The sequence below is a fragment of the Leptidea sinapis genome, chromosome 24 (assembly GCF_905404315.1).
Source record: "Leptidea sinapis chromosome 24, ilLepSina1.1, whole genome shotgun sequence".
Taxonomy (NCBI): Eukaryota; Metazoa; Arthropoda; class Insecta; order Lepidoptera; family Pieridae; genus Leptidea; species Leptidea sinapis.
This window is the reverse complement of record NC_066288.1, coordinates 9,561,998-9,582,471: the sequence shown is the minus strand read 5'-3', so window position 1 is coordinate 9,582,471 and position 20,474 is coordinate 9,561,998. Positions and strand designations below refer to the sequence as shown.

General features: G+C 38.4%; 1 protein-coding gene across 2 annotated transcripts; it reads right to left on the bottom strand.

Annotated features, from left to right (window-relative positions):
* Positions 1-236: 236 nt before the first annotated feature.
* On the bottom strand, positions 237-17,105 carry LOC126971799 (broad-complex core protein isoforms 1/2/3/4/5-like). Of its 2 annotated transcripts, XM_050818221.1 has the most exons (7): positions 16,861-17,105; positions 16,370-16,510; positions 15,374-15,505; positions 14,834-14,967; positions 13,796-13,926; positions 2,849-3,035; positions 237-2,105 (listed from the first exon to the last, which is right to left on the bottom strand). In XM_050818221.1, exons 1-7 carry the CDS (start codon positions 16,942-16,944, stop codon positions 1,976-1,978), a joined length of 939 nt encoding a protein of 312 aa, XP_050674178.1. In that variant the 5' UTR covers positions 16,945-17,105; the 3' UTR covers positions 237-1,975. The 2 variants fall into 2 exon arrangements, with proteins under 2 accessions (XP_050674178.1, XP_050674179.1); XM_050818222.1 differs by lacking the exons at positions 237-2,105; positions 2,849-3,035 and adding an exon at positions 12,881-12,922.
* Positions 17,106-20,474: the final 3,369 nt, after the last annotated feature.

Sequence of the window (20,474 nt, the reverse complement as noted above, 5' to 3'; positions counted from 1 at the left end):
ACGTCGAAAAAATTGAGTTCAGAGTTAACCTCCATTTTGCACTCAAACTAAAACAAAGTGTCATATAAATAGCGAGTGTAAGACGCACACTAAAGTAATATTCCTGGCCTGTTTTTATCGGTTGTCTAACAGAGAGAGATCTATCTGGACATATGAATTATCTAAGCTTCTAAGTTTTTACTTTTTATATTGTAAGGAATATAAATTGAGAGAGGGAGAGAGATAAATGCTCAAAACACTAATGATTCATTTACTGTCATCTAGACTATTGTCTATTACAATAAGAAATATCAGGTTTATAAAAAATATATCATACCAATTTCATATGGTTCTCAGATTCCATTTTTGAATCTCTGCTTCCATTTGCAATCTCTGCAAATTTTAGCAGATGATTAAAACATAAAAATTTTGTCAATATAATTAATAATACTTTAATCCAGGGGTGCTCAAACAGTCGGTCTTGAGAAAAAAAAATCAGATCTAATTCACAGATTGTTTTAGGTAACTAAAATCGGTAATTACGTACCATCTTATGAAAAAGTATGCTCAGGACATTGGCTCATGCAGATTCAACATCCAAAGTCACTCTTTAGTTAAGTTTAGAACTTTATCTACACCCATGCTTTAAATCCTCTATTAAAGTTTCTGAAACAGCTTATTACCAACATTAAAACACCCAATGTCGTAATAACCATTACATCATCCAAACGAGTGTTGTAATGTTGTACTGAATTTCATAACAACACTCCTTGGTTTTTTTTTAATCCCTTCATGCGCAAAGAGTTTCAACAAACAGCCACATTCCTATTGCTGGATGCGTGGTATCTGTATAAATTTCAAAAAAAGAACATTTTCGTTTACTCGCGTTCCACACTACCAGAACATGGCGCGCCGTAAAAAAAAATAGGTTATTCGAAACCCCTTTCAAGGAAAATGTTCCTTGAAAAAATGAGCGATTCAAGTTTTGACAGCACAACGCCGGATATTTTAAACGCTGCAAAATAACACAATATTCAAGTGAATTTTAATAATTGCACTATACAAAATGTAAATTACTAATAAAATAAATAATTATTTCATTAATACTTGCTTTATTTCTATATAATCAGTAATGGATGATATTAGGTGACTACTAGGACTAGCTGTTTCAATGTTAGTAGTAAGCTAACTGTTTCAGAATCTTTCTGAAGTCTTTTAGAGGATTCATCATATGCTGGGTGTAGATAAAGTCTTGTATGCAACTGTTGATAATTAGGTATTAAAACACTCATGTGATACTATTATCACACGAGGCGAAGCCGAGCCAACCCACATTCGTGTTTTAATATCCCTTATTACACAACAGTTGCATAAATAACTATTAAACACTAGAACGCGTTTGTTTTGTAAGAAACAATAAACTCGCAAAATTTAATAATTATGAGTTTTTTCATTTACATTTTAGAGCAGACCAACACTTGCCTTGACAAAAAAATGCATATTATTGTGCGCAAAACTAATATCTATGTCATCGTGACACTCAGTGACGGATTAAGACTACTTGATGCCCTAAGTAATCCATGCCTGTGGGCCCCCCAATCCGTATGTCAACTAGAAACCGTCTTTAAAACTTTACCGCTTCATTCGGGCATTCGAATTGTCGAATGCACAAGTGGGCAAGCGGGAGACGGGTTATGTCAACATTAAAAGCGCGAATTTTGAAATTAATCCTAGAAACTTTTTTTGGTGACGTGGTGCCCAAAGGACGGATTTTTTTGTGCTTCTTTTGGTGCCCCCTCAGACGTGATTCCCTAGGCAATTGCTTAATTTGATTAAGGGTTAATCCGTCACTGGTGACACTACATAGACGACAATCCTTCATCACACATACTTGAAGCCTCTCAGAGTCGTTCGATCGTAGTCTAGCAATTTTGAGGTAGATCGCCAGCAGTTCTTAACTTGAGCACCCCCACTTTAATCCTATCTAATAACTTATTTATTCAGCATCTATACTGTGATCCTTTTTACATTGGTTCGCAACATCTTGTAACTTGGTGTACACAGCTCCGGAGTTGATTTTTTTCGTAATTTTGTTCTTATGGTTTGGGTGGCAGTGTGACGACAGCCTGCAAACATTAATTCCATGGATCATTGGTTTTGAAAAAATATCTGTTTCCGAATTTAATAAATTTGCAATGACTTCACAATATTTTTTTCCAAACTAATAATAGCACTGGCTTTTCAAACTTTTACTTGTGGTTCCTTTGCACAGGATGCCGGCTAGATTATGGGTACCACAACGGCGCCTATTTCTGCCGTGAAGCAGTAATGTGTAAACATTACTGTGTTTCGGCCTGAAGGGCGCCGTAGCTAGTGTTACTACTGGGAAAATGAGACTTAACATCTTATGTCTCAAGGTGACGAGCGCAATTGTAGTGCCGCTCAGAATATTTGAGTTTTTCAAAGAAGTGCAACGCAGAGCTGCTCGAATTGTATATAGATCTAATGCTCTATCCCTTTACGTCGCTTTATTGTGTGTCTTCTACCGCATTTATCACAAGAAGTGAATCGAAGAGCTGTTTGACCCGATTTCTGCTGCCACCAAGTCCACATTCGCATGACACGCCACAAATTAGGATATCATTCGCACCACCACCATCAGATGTGTGGCATATCCTCTAAGAGTGCGGTTTTCAAGGAACTTTCTTCCACGTACGACCAAACTATGACAATACGACAATACACCTTCAAAAACAGCACCTTAACCTTTCTTAAAGGCCATGTGATTTCTCTGGTGTAACAAGAGGAATCACAGGAGCGAACAGGTTCCATAAAAAAAAATTCGCAACAAAATATTCATCTTACCTACCTCTGTATGACGATATCATCCTTAGTGAACAGAGCGGCCCGACATTTCCACTTGTTGAGGTAGTCCACACACCGCCACTGTTGCGAGCTGTCCTTGTTCGTGTACTTCAAATAGTACACATAATTGTTGAGTATCAACTGCAGTGAACCTTGGTTCGACATTGTGTACTGCATAATATTCCCTACATCTGTACAAAATATAAATTCGCTTGAGTATTAAGCGTTGAGCAAGGGAAGGGAGAAACACTAATATACCGATGTGCAGATATAACACTGGCGCGTTGAGATTGGAACCGGGTGCCACCTTAGAGACGTCACGACAAAGTACTGTTTGGATACTGACGTCAAAGCAGACCAACGCGCGGCTTTTTTTAAAAATATAGGTATTGTAACTTAAAGTTATGATTTGTTTTACATTAATTTTTTACAATTAAGAAATTTTAATATTTGAAAATTGAAACAAAAATTATTACATTCAAGTTTTTGACTTTTACTTCTGTCGCAGTACGCACTTCTTAACTAACGTGGTCATTGAACTTACGAATATAATTTATATTCGCGATCTGCGCGGCATCCGCCGCTGAACGCTATCACGACTATGAGATCCGAAAATCTCATAGCCAATGTATTGCTGGCATTCCTTCAGCATGCAATTAATAGTATGGACTAGATCACTATCATCCAGATCTGTGCGTCAAATTTCACGAGTGAGGAGATCATCAACGATAAGACGCTGCTGTACGAGGTTTTGATGAAAAGAGACCAGATGCAGTCCCGCAGGAGGTCCGATCAACAATAGCACTGATCCTGACGACGTGCCGTTTTTCTTGGCAAAGAACTTGAACAAGTTACCACCCGTTACCTTCGACCATGTCGATGCCACCAGGTTGCTGAAGGACACCACAAACCTCAGTGCAAGCCTGGCAGATGTATTGTTGAAATTAGAGGCATATCAGAACACCATCAGGGGTCTGCTAAGTAAGTTGCGACGTTGCGAACAATACAGTTGTTGGTAGGTCAACAGAGACCAATAACATCAACACGTGACGTGGGACATGCATTATTAAACCAGCGAGTTTTGAAACAGCGAAATTCGACTCGACAGCGGCCGCTGTTCCCGCACGTGTAAGCGGTAATGTACTTGCCGCCCGTCCTCCCCTCTCGGAGGTGTCGCCTGCTGTCGTTACGTCAAAACCTCAACGTGACTATGCTGCTGCCATCCGCCAGCAACCCAGAAAGCGGACAGTGCTGAGGACACAAGTGGAAGCGGGAACAAGTAGAATGTGTCTTTTTTTTTATGGAATAGGAGGACAAACGAGCGTACGGGTCACCTGGTGTTAAGTGATCACCGCCGCCCACAATCTCTTGCAACACCAGAGGAATCACAGGAGCGTTGCCGGCCTTTAAGGAAGGTGTACGCGCTTTTCTTGAAGGTACCCATGTCGTATCGTCCCGGAAACACCGCACAAGGAAGCTCATTCCACAGCTTCGTAGTGCGAGGAAGAAAGCTCCTTGAAAACCGCACTGTGGAGGACCGCCACACATCCAGATGGTGGGGATGATATCGTAACTTGTGGCGTGTCGTGCGAAAGTGAAATTCGGCGGCAGGAATCAGGTTGAACAGCTCTTCGGAACACTCCCCGTGATATATGCGGAAGAAGACACACAATGAAGCGACGTCTCTACGCAACGCCAAGTGATCCAGCCGTTCACAGAGCGCTAGGTCCCCGACAATTCGAGCTGCTCTGCGTTGCACGCGGTCAAATGGATCGAGCTGATACTGGGGTGCGCCAGAACAGAGATGACAGCAATACTCCATGTGAGGCCGGACCTGCGCTTTGTAGAGCGCTAGAATGTGGGCCGGCTTGAAGTATTGCCGTGCTCTATTTATGACGCCCAGTTTCTTCGAAGCCAATTTGGCTTTGCCCTCCAGATGGCCACGGAATTGGCAATCGCTCGAGATTTCGAGACCCAGTATTCCGATACTAGGCGAGGCTTTCAGGGAAGTGTTCTCGAAGAGCGATGATACGGCAAATGGGGTTTTTTTAGTGGTAAACGCGCAAACTTGAGTCTTCTGGGGGTTAAATTGGACAAGGTTCAACTTACCCCATTCCGCGACCTTCTCGAGAGAGGACTCGATAGAAGACACAAGTTTCTCCCGGCACTGGTCGACGTTTTCCCGAGAGACCTGCATGGCCCGTGTATACGGCATCGCCAGTGCTGTCGTCTGTATAGCAATGTATGTTGGAGGTGTCCAACATATCATTGATATGCAGAAGAAACAGCGTGGGAGATAGCACACAGCCTTGGGGCACTCCAGCGTTCACGGGCTTGGGATTCGAGCAAAAACCGTTGACAACGACTTATATGCTGCACCCAGTGAGGAAGCTGGAGGTCCACTTGCACAAGCTCTCGGGAAGCCCAAAACTTCGATAAGTGCCATACACGATCAAAGGCCTTCGCTATATCCAGGCTAACTGCCAGGCCTTCCCCCTTGCTTTCAATAGCCGCCGCCCATCTATGTGTTAGGTATACCAGAAGATTGCCAGTCGACCGACCATGGCGAAAGCCGTATTGCCGGTCGTTGATCAACTGGTGACCCTCAAGGTATACCAAGAGCTGGCGGTTAATTATGCTCTCCATGATTTTGGAGAGTAGGGAGGTAATAGCAATAGGCCTGTAGTTTGCCGGATCCGAACTGTCACGTTTTTTTGGGATCGGATGGACAAGGGCTGACTTCCATGAATCAGGGACTACGCCTTTTGAATAAGAGTGCCGGAATAAACGCGTTAGCACCGGCGTCAACTCAGGGGCACACGTTCTAAGCACGATTGGAGAAATGCCATCCGGCCCGCTCGACTTCCTGACGTCCAACGAAAACAGAGCTCGCCTAACAGTCTTCTGTCGGAACTGTACTTCAGGCATGGAGCTCTGACATCGCGGGATGGTCGGCGTTGTTTTTCTGTTGTCGTCAAGAGTCGAGTTGGAGGCAAAAAGAGTGCACAGGAGATCGGCTTTCTCTTTTGCCGTATGGGCCAGGGTGTCATTCCTCATGTGCAACGGCGGCATGGACGGCTTTGATTTCGCACGGGCGATTTGCCGCTTAAAAAATCTGGAGGCACGGTTTTATTTACTCTTCAGAACTTTGCAGTTCGGATCCTTTGAGCCCAGCGCCGCAACCCAAGTTCGATACGCCCGTTTTTTGCAGTCAGATGCTGCTTTAACTGACGCATCGAACCAGGGCTGTGATCTGCCACCGATGGGTACTACAGAGCTTGGTATAAAAATATCCATGCCCTGCAGTATCACATCGGCTACTGCAACGGCGCAGGCACTAGGATCATCCGAAGGGAAATAAACCCTGCCCCTTGGGTGCGTTCCTTTTTTGCATCCTACCCAAGGGTAGGATGCAAAAAAAGTCAGCAGATTGGGAAAGGAACGCATCCTATCCCAATCTGCTGACTTGTAGTGCCATACGCGGCGGGTCAATGGTGGTCTGCGACGTTGGCGTCGGATAGGCACTACACTCCTGACCAGGCAATGGTCGGACGTTCCAAGAGGGGCGTCGACAGAGACCTGGTAACCATCGGGATGTGTAGTCAGCAGAAGATCCAATAAGGACGGCATGTGGCTATCCACATCCGGGAGCCGCGTTGGCGACTCAACCAATTGGGACAGACCATACGCCAATGCAAAATTATGCACAGATTGCCCTGCGTAGTCTGTAGTACGTGATCCAAGCCATTCGGCATTGTGCCCGTTGAAATCACCCAAGACTACGATTTCAGCGGAGGGGATCTGAGCAAGCACGTCATCAAATGCCGCTTGAACGCAGCCCATGAGGTGATCCGTTTCTGCGTTAGCACTATGGGACCTGTACCTCTGAATTCTGATCTCAAAATTGCCGAGACGGCGACAGCAGATATCCTCCCTAACGTACACACATACCCCGGCATGAGGCATGAAATTATGCTCAATTTTGTACCCGGGGTACGTTAAATATGACGTATCGCTAGGTCGAGATGTCTGCGTCTCCGTAACGAAACACAAGGCCGGCGTTTAAGTTGGAGTGAATTCCCCGGATGTTACAAAAGTCTACGTTAAGCGTGGAGCGGGGTGCCGTGGTGTTGCTGCCCTGTTTGTCCTGTGACATACGCGGTACTGTGCCCTCCCCAGAATACGAGGGGCAGCCCGAGCGCGAATGCTGGGGGAGGGATTCTCCGGCTCTACAAGATCCGGTACCCTCCTGGGGTAGATTCTCATTCAATGCTGCTCTCATATTTTGTTGGGGGGGGGGGGGGGGGGGGGAAATATGGCCTCTGGTCCTCGACACTAACCTATGCGAAACATAGCGGCACCAGGCCGCTACTGCACGCCGGTATTCTGTGCGAGTGTGGTAAGTAGCCCGGACGAGTCTGGCCCGATTGTGCTGACTTCATAAGACGGCAGCGTGACTCTCCCACTTTCAACAATCCCGTAGTCGCCTCTTACGACACCCTTGGACCTGGGGCTACCCTATTCTTTTTACGCCCCGGGGCAGCACAGGGCAAAAGCCTAGAGGCCAGACCTACAAAGATGGCGGTTTCATTAAGGTGGAGCGGAAGAAGAGAAGGCCTCTTAGTCGTAATCAAAATATCGTCAATTTAGCTATACCGTGCATGTGGTTTTTCTTATTCCCGATCATTTCAGTGTGCCCCTCGTATAGCAGAAGTAGCTATACCGAAATGGAAATGGACAGATGAGAAGACAGACCGAAAAATAAAAAAAATACCACCCAAGGATTGGAAAAAGCCGCAGAAGGAAATTGCTTTACAATATGGGAGGATGATTTGCATCAAGTATGGAGTAGAGCAGCACTGGTTTGCGCGAGTGGGAGGAGGCGATTAATACTACCTAACACCGCACAGAAGGATTGTTCCCGAACATGTTAAGTTTAGGCATAGAAAGTTGCCTACTTTTACAACCATCACGCCAAAATGTATCTTATCACGTGTCTTGAGCGTTCACAGTCCATTGGACATCTCTGAATCGAAACAAGTTATAGGAAGTATGACAATTATTGGGTTGCCACTAGCCGGCCGATATATAAGTCAAAATCAATCAAATTCAAAAATTTTTTTATTTAGCATTTTAGTAAATAGTATTTGTAGGACTTCCCTTTTAAGTTCGCAGAACCTGTGTTAGGGAAGACCGCTCTTTCGAACGGATAAGAATGCTTACACATTTAACAAAAACATGAATTATAGTTAAATAAACCAATCTTAGGCATAAAATAAACAAACTAAAAATTGTTTCAATATTGAAGGTAGATTAATATTTGCGTGGCTCACACTAAACTTGTAAATAATATACCTACATAAAAACACTTGTCATCGTCTCAAGAATGTGCGACCACTGTAACTATGAACTAAGGTAATTTGTAGTTTTACGAATATTTATAAAATAGTAAAATGTTCAAAGTACGATATTTAGATAACAATCAAATGACAGCATGCGAAATTTAAATATCTATTCATATGATATATAATTACAACAAAAATTAATATAATATATATTTTTTAGAACACATATTTACACTATTTTACTCATATTATAATTAATTTAGCAAGTTTTCAGTATCTAAATAATTAAGAGTTTTCAGCCACTTTGTAACGCTAGTTTTACATTCCCTATATGTCTTTGTGTATATATTTAAGATTTTATTAGCGGTATTGTATAATTTAGTAGCCTATGCATCAAATTGTTTAGACGCAAATTTAGTTTTAGTAAATTTACATTTAATTACTGTATTATTTTTACGTTTATTTAAAATCAAAGGATCTATAGATTTACTTTTGTGTATTTTTAGTATGCATTGCAATATATATAATTTTCTTACGGATAAAAGGTCCGCATCTTCATATAATTTTGTGGTATCATACAGACGATTTTTGCTTAGCATATATTTAATTATTGCTCTCTGTGCTCGTTCTATGCTTAAGAATTGAGTTTTAAAAGTACCCCCCCCCCCCCAGATTCTTATACAATATAGAAGGATAGATTGTATCAGAGATGTATATATATACTTAATAAGTTTGATATCACAGACTTTACGTAGGCGTTTGAATATCCAGATCAATTTTCTAGCTCTGTTGGCAACTACATTTAACTGAGGATACCATGATAAATTTTTGTCTATAATTACTCCGAGGTATTTGGTGGTGTTTACTCTTTCAAGTTAAGTGCACAGACAGTTTTCTATATCAGCCATGTCACATGTATGAGCAGATAAGGTAAAATTTTTATTAGATTGAGTAGAATCTTTTATTTTTTATGCCAGTTTTGTACTAAGAGTAGTCCTTTCTCTGACAAAGAAAAGACCTCCGCCCAACTGTCTCCATGAAATAGCAAGGCAGTGTCGTCGGCATAAGAGAAAACTTGTCCATTTTGTATTTTTAAATCTGTAAGGTCGTTAATATACATTAAAAATAGCGTAGGTCCGAGAACACTACCCTGAGGAATTCCGTATGATGTAGAATATTTAACAGAACTAAAAATTTCTTTATTAATTTTAACACGTTGTTAACAGTCAGTAAAATTAAATAATTACCTCTTATACCAATTTTTTTCAATTTTACGCAAAAGTATGGGAATAGAAACGGTGTCAAATGCCTTTTTTAGGTCAAGAAAAATACATAGAGTTTTTTTATTTCCATCCACATATTTTGTTAACTCTTGAGGCAGATCTTGAATAGCATCCTCAGTGCTGACTCCCTCACGAAAGCCATACTGAGATTTAGATAACAAACCATATTTAGGTACTTGATTATTCTAGTATTTATAATATTTTCTAATATTTTAGAGATAACTGTTAAGACGGAAGTAGGCCGATAGTTATTAACATCCTCTTTAGACCCATCCTTATGTACAGGATGTATAATGGAGCATTTGAGTTCTTGTGGAAAAATACCTTGAGCGAGTGAGAGTGAACAAAGTCGTGTGATTATAGGAGTAAGTTCTTTTTTCGCCACTTTAATAAACTTGGTTGGGATATTGTCATAGCCCAGGCAGTCTCTGATTTTAAGTTTGATATAATTGTTGCTACTTCTGATGGCTCGGGTTCTAGTGTTCCAATTGTATTTGCTTGTGAAGGAAGTCGATTAAAATATTGCTGTACAATATGAGGAGGTGTTGAGATTCCAATAGCTAAAGATTTTCCAACGTTAACGAAATAATTGTTTAAAAAGCAAGCTAATTCAGTGGGTGTAGGTTTTAACTGTATAAGTTCTATATTTTGTTGTTTTTGTTTATTTAAATTAGTTATAGTTTTGATACTATTCCAAAGTGACTTATTGTTAGATTTAGATTTATTAAGTATTTCGCTTTCGTATTTACGTCTTAGTTGCTTCACTAAATTATTGCAAAAGTTTCGATATCGTCGGTAAGTTATTCTGAGTATTTCATTAGATTCATCACTTCTTAGCTGTTGTTGTAATTTATTTCTGGTTCTGATGCATTTTAAAATGCCTGGTGTTATCCAAGGTTTTATTATTTTTTTGTTACTTGAAATTCTTACCAATTTAGTATTTTTGTTAAGAGCATATTGTATGTATTTGTGTAATTCTTGTGTTAATGTATTTGGGTCTTTTATTTTTAATATATCTGGATTATATTTATCTTGCAGGGTCTTAAGTGCTTCTTCATAATTGATAAGAGATTTCGTTTTAGGTGTGGTAGAATCTTTTATTTTTTTCCGATATAGATAAATAACAGTCATTTTATGTTCCGTAATTGTAGTGTTTAGAACTCCTATAAAAGTATTAAATTGGGAAGGATCGAGGTTAATTATTATATGGTCTAAACAACTATTTTTTCTGGTATCAAATTTATGACCAGGTAGTAACCTATGTGAAGCCAATGTATCTAAATATGAATTAGCGTATTTGTCACTGTGCCCTTCAATAATATTTATGTTTATATCTCCTGTAATTATGACATTAGATTTTAGATGGGATGAATCTAGATAGGCGTTTAATGAAGTTATAAAATTTTCAGGTTTCTTTTCTACTGGCGGCCGGTATATACAAATTAGTGTCATTTTAGACACAGGGCTTCGCAATACGATCTCAAGGCAGGAAGCGCCATCCAAAGCAACTTCTTTGACACTATGTTCTAATGTTTTTTTTTACGAATACCACAACACCATCATTTTGATTTACTTTTCTATCAGTGTAATAAGTAAAATAGTAGGGCTTCTGTGGAACTGGTTTTTCGGGATCTATTCTGCATTCAGTTAAAACTATAACGTCAGTATTTCTTTTTAGCATACTTATATTGATATCTAAGTCATCTAAGTTCGATGTGTTATAAACGCTTCTTATATTTTGGGTTACGACGGAGAGGAATAAATCTTCCCTAAGGGTGTTTTTATTAAAATACTCAATAGAACATTGTTGAGCTGTGATGTTGTTTGTCAGGAAATCTTCCAACAGAGTTATTGTATTATTATCCATTAAAGGTGTTTTTGTTACAATAGGTGTAAATCTTAAATTGTATATAATGCATGATACAATTATTTCTGTAGTGATATATACTTTGGTTTATTTTACTTACTGGCTTAATTAAGTATAGTATTTTATTAAGTTTAGAATGTTTGGTGCTCTTATATAAAGTATAACACTTTTGTATGCTGTAAAGTACAAGATGAATAAATATAATAAATATAACAGTAGTGGTACAAATACATTAAGAGATTATAAGTATAGTTACGAAAATCCAGAAATAGTCATTCATTCCACAGTGGCTGTAATTGAGCTTCGGCCTTAATCCAAATAGTTTTTGAGTTGTCTTCTCTTTTCAAGTAGATACGACCAAACGATGTCCAACAATACTTATATCCTTTAGATTTTTTGACGTCCCTTGCCAAGAAATACAAACGTGAAGCCTTTGCAGTTAAGTGTTCTGTTATAAATATAGGTTCGCCGGGTTGCTTTTTTGAGCCACGGTGTTTGTTATTTCTGTTTTTATTGTTAAACAACTTACAATTTTTTAAGACTTCTTCCTTAGTTAGTTCAGATACAAATTCTACAATGATTGTTTTCTTGTCTGATTTTCCATTCACTTTATAAATGTCACTTATGTCTGATCTATTGTCATGTTGATATTAGTAGCCAATTGAGACAACATTAACACCAATCCTTTTTTGGTTTCCCTGGGCCCAATATTGGATACATTTTTTATTTCTATACTTTTCTTTTTCACTACTCTTGTTGTTTCTTCAAGTTTCTAGAATAGCAATTCGCTCGTCTTTTTTCTTTATTTCCAGTTCTAGATGCTGAATTTTTTTCATGAATTCGTCATTTTTTTCACTTAGAGAGAATACGGATGCCTCTATTTTCGAATTTGCTGCCTGTATCTCATTTAGGATCGGGAACAGCTTACTCATTTGATGTTCACTTTGATTTACCATGGAGCGCACCAACTCCCTCATCTCTTCTTTAAATTCTGAAAATTCATCTGTACCAGCAGTTTCTAGTTTCTTTTTTTTGCCCTCCTGGCAGTTATGTGAGTCTCAAAATTTGGTTAATTTTTTGACATTGATGATAGGGCACAGAATTCCATTTCTCCGGCGACAGTGATTTAGACATGTTAAAAAACTAAATTGGATTCAATCAATAGTTTATGTGGTCGTCCTCCACACACACCAGGCACGAATGACCGATGCACACAGTAATTACTTGCGATGGTAAACATAAGTTTATATTTGACGGTTCACTAATGCTTACGTTAATCTTTTCTAAATAATTGTATCGAAGTTAACAAAACACACGTCCGTTTGCCTCGAGTATCCGAGTGGAAGGCAAAGTAGGTAGGTAAAAAAATAATTTCGCACAACTATCGCATTTCATACCTTCATCTATCTAATAAGAATTTTAATCTTCATACATATGTACTACTTACAGTTACACAGAATCTGTAGCTAATGTTATAATAAGTACAATAAAAACTTACGTTTCGTAATCTTTTTGTACATTATAAAAATGTAAATCCGATGTTTGTTTGTTTTATTAGTGCATCCGTAAAGACAGCGTATCTTCTATAAGAATTATATCGGTTTAAGGTCATTCATTTGTTTAAAAATAATATCAGAGAACACTTACATACGCGAGCCAAGCGGTAATTAAATTGTCTCCAATTTTTCGCTTTGTACAGGCACCAGTGACAAAGGCCTGGCCATGTGTCAAGGATTCTGGCCTGGTAGGATTAACCGAGTAGGATGTTCAACTGATGAAGTGCCACTCAGGATTCTTGAAAAACCCAAAAATTCTGAGCGGCACTACAATTGCGCTTGTCACTTTGACACATAAGATGTTAAGTGTCATTTGCCCAGTTATTTCACTAGCTACGGCGCCCTTCGGACCGAAATACAAAAATGTTTACACATTACTGCTTCATAGCAGAAATAGGCGCTGTTGTGGTATCCATAATCTAGCCAGCATCCTATTCAAAGGAGCCGCCCACTGATGAATATACCAATTAATTTATCATACTACTGGTTATCTATGCACTAGAATAAATTTTTTTTAGAAATAGATTTTTGTTTTTTTTTGACAAGGAGGACAAACGAGCGTATCACGGGTCACCTGGTGTTAATGATCAACGCCGCCCACATTCTCGTGCAACACCAGAGGAATCACAGGAGGGTTGCCGGCCTTTAAGGTGTACGTGCTTCCCGTCCCGGAAACATCGCACAAGGAAAGCAACGCAAAGCTATGGAATGAACTCATTCCATAGCTTTGTAGTATGTGGAAGAAAGCTCATTGAAAACCGCACTGTGGAGCACCGCGATATCAGTTTGGTCAGCGAAACATCCTGAATATAGGTGATCCAAGGTAATGGAGAGTGACCTCAAAGTTTGTAGTTTAATTAAGAATTTATCATTCACGAAGTATGTAAATGTATTTAATACCTGTTTTTATCGTATCGTCATCTTGTAGTAATCGACTGTCAAGTCGACAGAATGGTTCAACTTGCACGACTACATCTACACACTGTTCAGAATGTTGACTTATGGATTTCGTCTCCTTTGAGTTATGATCACTGAAAATATAATTAGATTGTAGCCTGTCTGAAGTTTCGTACTTTTTTAGTTTAACTGTAATACAGATAATGTTGTATGTCATTGATAGGTCGAAGTACTTGTCAAAGTATTCGTTGAGTTACTCGTCGATGTACTTGTCAAAGAATTTGGCGAAGTGCTTGTCAAGGTACTCTTCAAAGTACTTGTCGAAGTACTCATCGAAGTACTCGTCGAGGTACTTGTCAAAGTACTTGTCGAGATACTCGTCAAAGTACTTATTAAAGAATTTGGCGAAGTGCTTACTTTTCAAAGTTTTTTGTCGAAGTACTTCTCAAAGAATTTGGCGAAGTACTTGTTGAAGAGTTTGGCGAAGTACTTGTCGAACTACTCCTCGAGGTACTTGTCAAAGAATTTGTCGAAGTCCTTGTCGAAGTACTCGTCGAGAAGTCCTTGTCGAAGTACTAGTACTGAAGCCAATGAAAAAACGTCTTGTGTGCGAGTGGCAAACTTATTGAGCCGCTTTTGAGCATGGACAAAAACCGACAACATTCGGTTCGGGACGCGGCATGCTCGGACGAGGTACGTATTGATCGACCAAGGATTTTAGTCTCGCGCGGCTGCCTCACTAGACTATTGGCTGAGGCAGTACGCGGCGAATAACAAAAATGGATATTTCATTTTTATTATTTTAGGTCATGCTACAGCCAAACATGCTACAACCAAAACAAGCCAACAATAACACAGATAAGTTTTATTAAGAGTAGGTATATTATGTCATAAAACAAAATAAATGCAAATTTTAATTATTTATTTAACTTATGGCAAGTAATAGGTATAATCAAACAAATATAATTTGTGAGGTTTATAGCATTATTAAAATGTAGGCTCTGCATATACCTCTACAAAAGAAACTAACAATCCACTTACTCATCAAAAACATAATCTTCACGAACTTTGATGTCATCTCTCTGTGTGTCTTCAGTTAATTCAGTATCTGTTACAGTATCATTGTTATAGCTCTGGTAATGATTTGATTTTATATTCATTGATTCATCCAAATGCTGAAATGTAAATTCAATGAGAAATGGAATGCAATGGAGGATGCTTTTGTTAGACAAACACGTAAATATGAAGGGTATTGCACAGGAACTTTCATGGTATTAAGTAAGCAATTATTAAGTGACAATGGACAGGGTATAGAAAAGTCCTTGAATGGCGACCACCTACCAGAAGATGCAGTGTTGACCACCTCCAAGATGGACCAACAATCTAGTCAAGATCGCCAGAATATGTTGGATGAGAGCAGCGCAGGACCGATCATTGTGGAAATTTTTGTATGCCTTTGTCCAGCAGTGGACGTTTTCGAGCTGATGATGAAGTAAGCAATTTACAAACACTGATCATGAAACATTTTAAAATTGAACCACTTGACAGTGAATCTATCAATATCAGCATACACTAGCTTACCACTTCACTCAGTCCCCTTATTTTCAAACTCTTTGCAGCATCAAGAAAGTCATTGATATTATTTGTTTTCACTAATACCTCTCCTGTGTAGATATATTCCAATATTGAACAAAGTGTAGTGAATGACACACCCTAGAATTATAATTAAAAGTTCTTAAAATATATTGAAAATGCTAATGTATGTAATACAATAAAAACTTTTTAAACATACAGTACTTGTAAGATTATTTACCTCCGAATGTACATCAAGTCTTTAGAGATTGCGGGTCAAGAACTGCACACAAACAAATAGAATGTGTTCGCTCTGTTTTTTTTTAATATGATTAAATTGTGAAATATTTGACAAACAAATACATTCATTGAAATTTGAGAATGATTTATTAAATGCATGGCAAAATTTTTTTGACTTTCTTGTTTATTAATTTTTGTAATAAATATGTTCAGTAAGTGTTCACAGTGGTGATTCCTTAACAAGAGATGTCCTGTTAGCTCATTTGTCTTTATCTTCTATAAAAAAATGGCAACTGATAAACAATTTTTTTATGTTACAAACCCAGATTATATATTATTATATATCATATAGTAATATAATAGATTATATAATGTGATAATTAATTTAATTGTTAAGTTTTTCAATTCATTTCAATTGCTAAAACAAAATGTTCTTGCCTCATATTCACATCCCAGTTTCTAATGAGGGTATACCATATACAATAGACTTTGAACATTACAGCCACAAAATAAGGTGTTAATTTGAACAAATAATTTAATGTTATCTATTGTCTTTACAACACCACTTAGACACTTTGACAACATTTTAATATGTGATGTGGGACTAATTGTGTACCAAACTTCAATGACTAGCAGTAAATATTTAAGAATAAAATAATAATCAATTAGATTACTAGTATTCAACAAGAAACGAATATTTATTTTTATAATCAAAACATTATTTTTTTATGTTTTCTAAAATAGATTATTTTAATTATTTCTTACATGTAAAAATAAAACCGGTTTATGACATTCCATAGAGGAAATAACATCCTTGATGTATGGGCTGGCTAGTGCTAAAATAATTTTGTGAACCTTTACAAAATGACCGTCTGCCGCCAATGTCATATCAACAAATTCTTCATTCTGCAATAAAATTCATAGTTAAGGTCTAATATGTAATAAAATCAATATTTAGGTTGATTTTGATGTGTAAATAATAAAGAGAACACAGGTCTTACCAGCTTAAAATTATTCTAGTTGGTAGATTTCTGAGATCAATCTCATGAGTTACTAATTTCCAGCTGCCTTTCTAGAAGGAGGGGAAGAAAACTATACACTAACGAGTAGAAACTCGATGATTTTTACTGGGCAGTGAACATAATTTGTGCATTTAATTGTATTTTATGTTAGTAATGCTTATTACTGCAATCTGTGCAATGTTCAATAGTATATACATAATGTTAAGCTCTTTCAGCATAAGTTGAAATACAAACCTGCTGCAGATTACTTAATCCAGCACAAAATGTTTTTAAATGTTCCCTCCACGCTAAAGAATATGAGAGTCGTTCGTTGGACATTTTTTGTTAAAAGTTAATTGATCTAACTTCCCAAAAACGAACCCCAAGGAAAGCAATAATTCTATTCTTCTTTAGTAAGTATTTATTTAATAAAATCACTCAATGTTTGAAATCTATCTAGAATTAAAGCTGACCTCTCTTCAACAAAAACAATGCAGTGTCAAGTGTCACCCACTCAACAGCTGTCAAGTGTCAATCAATTTGTGAGTAAGTTTTTTTTTTTGGAAAAGGAAAGACACACACACACACACACACATACTCACGCCTTGTTCCCGTCGGGGTAGGCAGAGACAATAGAATGCCATTTGCTTCTATCCTTACAAACCTCACGCGCTTCCTCTACATTCATTACTCTTTTCATACATGCTCGCCGGTTGCGGGTGCTTCGGACCTCTCCTTTTCTCAAAACGTCCCCAATTTGATCGACGAATGTTCTACGAGGTCTCCCGCGACCGGCTTGCCCACACACACTTGCCTTATATATTTGATGCCGGCGATGGCTGAGTCTATTGAGACATCGGGACGGAATCCAATCTGTGACTCATCTAACCTTCTGCAGTAGCTCGGGCTGCCAGCACCGCTTAAACACCTTGCCCACTACGGGGCCCAGAGAAATAGACCTATAGTTATTAGTCGAGCTCAAGTCTCCTGTTTTGCACTTGACGATAGGCACAAGTACTGTTTTCATGAGAGGATCAGGAAGGTATGCATACTTCACACATAAAGTAAAGCACATATTGCTTTTAAACCAAATGACCTTACCCGCACATAGAATGTGCTCTATACTAAGATCGTCATGGCCCGGAGGCTCTCCCCACTTCTTTCCACGAATCGCTTTGGCTACATCGTCGACTGTAAACTGTACCACTAGTTGCGCAGCAACAACAGGGCGAGTTGCAAACTCCCAGACTTGAGCTGGCATCGAGTTTACTTTTGAACTTCGAGGCGAATAGTTCTGCTATTTCTCTGGGCTGCTGCAAGCCATCCACAGATACATGCAGTGTTTGTGTTGTAATTTTTTTGCTGCATTCCAAAATTTTGGGAAATTTTTCTCCCTTCTATACATAGCTAAAATGTCCATCTTAATCATTTCACTTTTTATTTTTAAATACTTTTCTACTAGTTACCTACCATTCTATCATATTATATTATGTCGCCCGTGGACAGCCTGCCAGTCACTACCAGCATTAAGGCGACCAGCTTGATGACTTTCCTTGACATGGAGTTTCCATTGGGTTACAGGTTTCCGATTTTTATTTATAGGATATTCCGATTTTTATTACAACTTCTATAGCATTAATAATCCTATCACACACATTCATTCATTTTCACCTTCTCAAGATCACGCTTACAATATTCGTAATAGCTTTCTATTTCATTTCGATTCCCCCAACGTATCTTATAATTATTAACGGGCAGTGCCCGGCTCTCATCTGCATCTACATCAAAACAGCTGGCTGGTGGTCTGACGTGTACACACCGTACATAACACTGACAGACACAATAATGTTGGGCGCCGCCTGAGTCGTCACGTTATGGTCCAACCACCAAGGAGAACCGTGTGCGTCGCTGACAAACGTATTTGTGTCCGAGTTTATACCTAACACGTCAATGTCCGCACTTAGAAGTTCTTGCTCGTCACAAAAAGTCAATAGTTGATATCCAAAATTGGACTAGGGTGGGAATTATAATCACCTAAAATATAGTGGAATGTCAGTTTTCCTCAATGGTGGCACTCATCCACGCCGGTACCTACACACTAAACACCACAAATGACTGTGCACCATTGACCACGAATAGCTAATGACCCTATCACTTGAGCAATTCACAATAGAAACGTTAGGAAACTTTCTCCAAAGCAGCGCGAGTCCGAGTAGGGCCGGCCCCTCAGGACCCCCGCACAGTGGTCTACTTAGGACCTAGCCAGGCAATTAAAATCCTCATCAATGGTGTCCAACATTCCAAGGTCATGTGGCAAGAGCCAGGTAGGGCTAGATCCGCCACTCCACACAAATCCCGTATTTGTTGCATCGACGTGTTGATATTTTTACAATTAAACGCACTTAATCATTTTTATCTCCTATAGTTATATGGTCGTATTTGCCATCATTTTTTATAAATATAAACCATCTTTCATAGATCTCTCACCGGAACATTGTCGTTCCGCCATGGCAGCGAGTGAATAGGTACTGAAAGAAATCAAATCGCGAAGCGCTTACATTTATTACAAGCGAAAACAGACAATGTTATAATCAATCCTAATTACTATTGAATTATATATGCATTATGAGAGCAGACTGTGTGCATACCGCCACTGAAAGAAAATTGATTAAACTTTTCAAAGTGACGTTCTGTCGGTTATAGCCCGCAGAAATCCCCGTGAAGCCGTCATATTATGGTAGTCCACATTTCTTTAAAACTTTTCTTCCACCGAAATATTCCGCTTTACCTCTATAGCTTGAACATAATATAAAATTATAACTATAATTATAAAATATAAACTTGCTTGAACCTTCGGCCAATTGTACTAGCCTTAAAAATTTATTTCAAAGTTTTAATTTGTTCAATGTATTTTGGGAACCTACTAGAATCACTTCTACAACAGCAACCTGTTTAGATAATATTTTTACAGATGTTACTATTACTAGTTAACTCATAATTAATAATCTTCAGTCCGACCATAGTGGGCAACTTATAAAAGTAAATACAAGATTGGACAATGTCAGACCAAAAAAGGTGACGATTATACCAGTTACGGTTAGCCGTCTTGAGAGGTTTAGAAATAATTTGGTAAATACAATACCATTTTTACACTGTGGCGAAACTGCTAATTTTCACTACAACTTAGTCTTCAATTCCTTCTGTGAGGAATTTGACAGGATTTTTACTCCAGTAACGGCGACAGTAAACAACAAACATAGTTTTAATGATTGGGCAACAATGGGTATCCACAAAAGTCGTAAACGCTTATATGACCTTTATTATGAGAAACATTACAATAATAGTGAAGAATTTAAAATATATGTAAAAAAATACTCCAAGCTTTTTAAAATAGTTTGTCATGAAGCGAAAACACGTTTCATTGCAGATAAAATTAAAAACAGTAATAATAAAGTAAAAGCGACTTGGAGTGTAATTAACAATGAAACTGGTAGATCGAATTGCCGTAACACCTCTATCTGTTTAAATATTAATAATCGCGTTATAAATTCGGAAATAGAAATTGCAAATGAATTTGATAAATACTTCTCCGAAATCCCGATTGTCACGACCAAATACCTTAACGCTTCGCCAAAAGCAGCATATGATATGCTTAAATTACACGTACCAGTATCTTCTACTGACTTGAAATTTAAGTATGTTACAGGTAGCGATATAATAAAAATCTTCAAATTAATTAACCTAAAAAATACAAAAGACCTATGGGGCCATTCGACTAATATTGTTAAATACATACTTGACATTATAGCACCTGAATTAGCAATAATATTTAATGAATGCATAGATGAGGGTGTGTTCCCTGACCTCAT

What these genes read in the sequence shown, in the direction of transcription:
- LOC126971799 (XM_050818221.1), bottom strand. Translation starts at nt 16,944, where the DNA reads ATGTCCAACGAACGACTCTCATATTCTTTAGCGTGGAGGGAACATTTA. An exon ending in TGACGATACGATAAAAACAG is followed by an intron (nt 3,036 to 13,795) that starts GTATTAAATACA and finishes TATTTTGTACAG; the next exon opens with ATGTAGGGAATATTATGCAG. An exon ending in GATGATATCGTCATACAGAG is followed by an intron (nt 2,106 to 2,848) that starts GTAGGTAAGATG and finishes TAATGTTTGCAG; the next exon opens with GCTGTCGTCACACTGCCACC.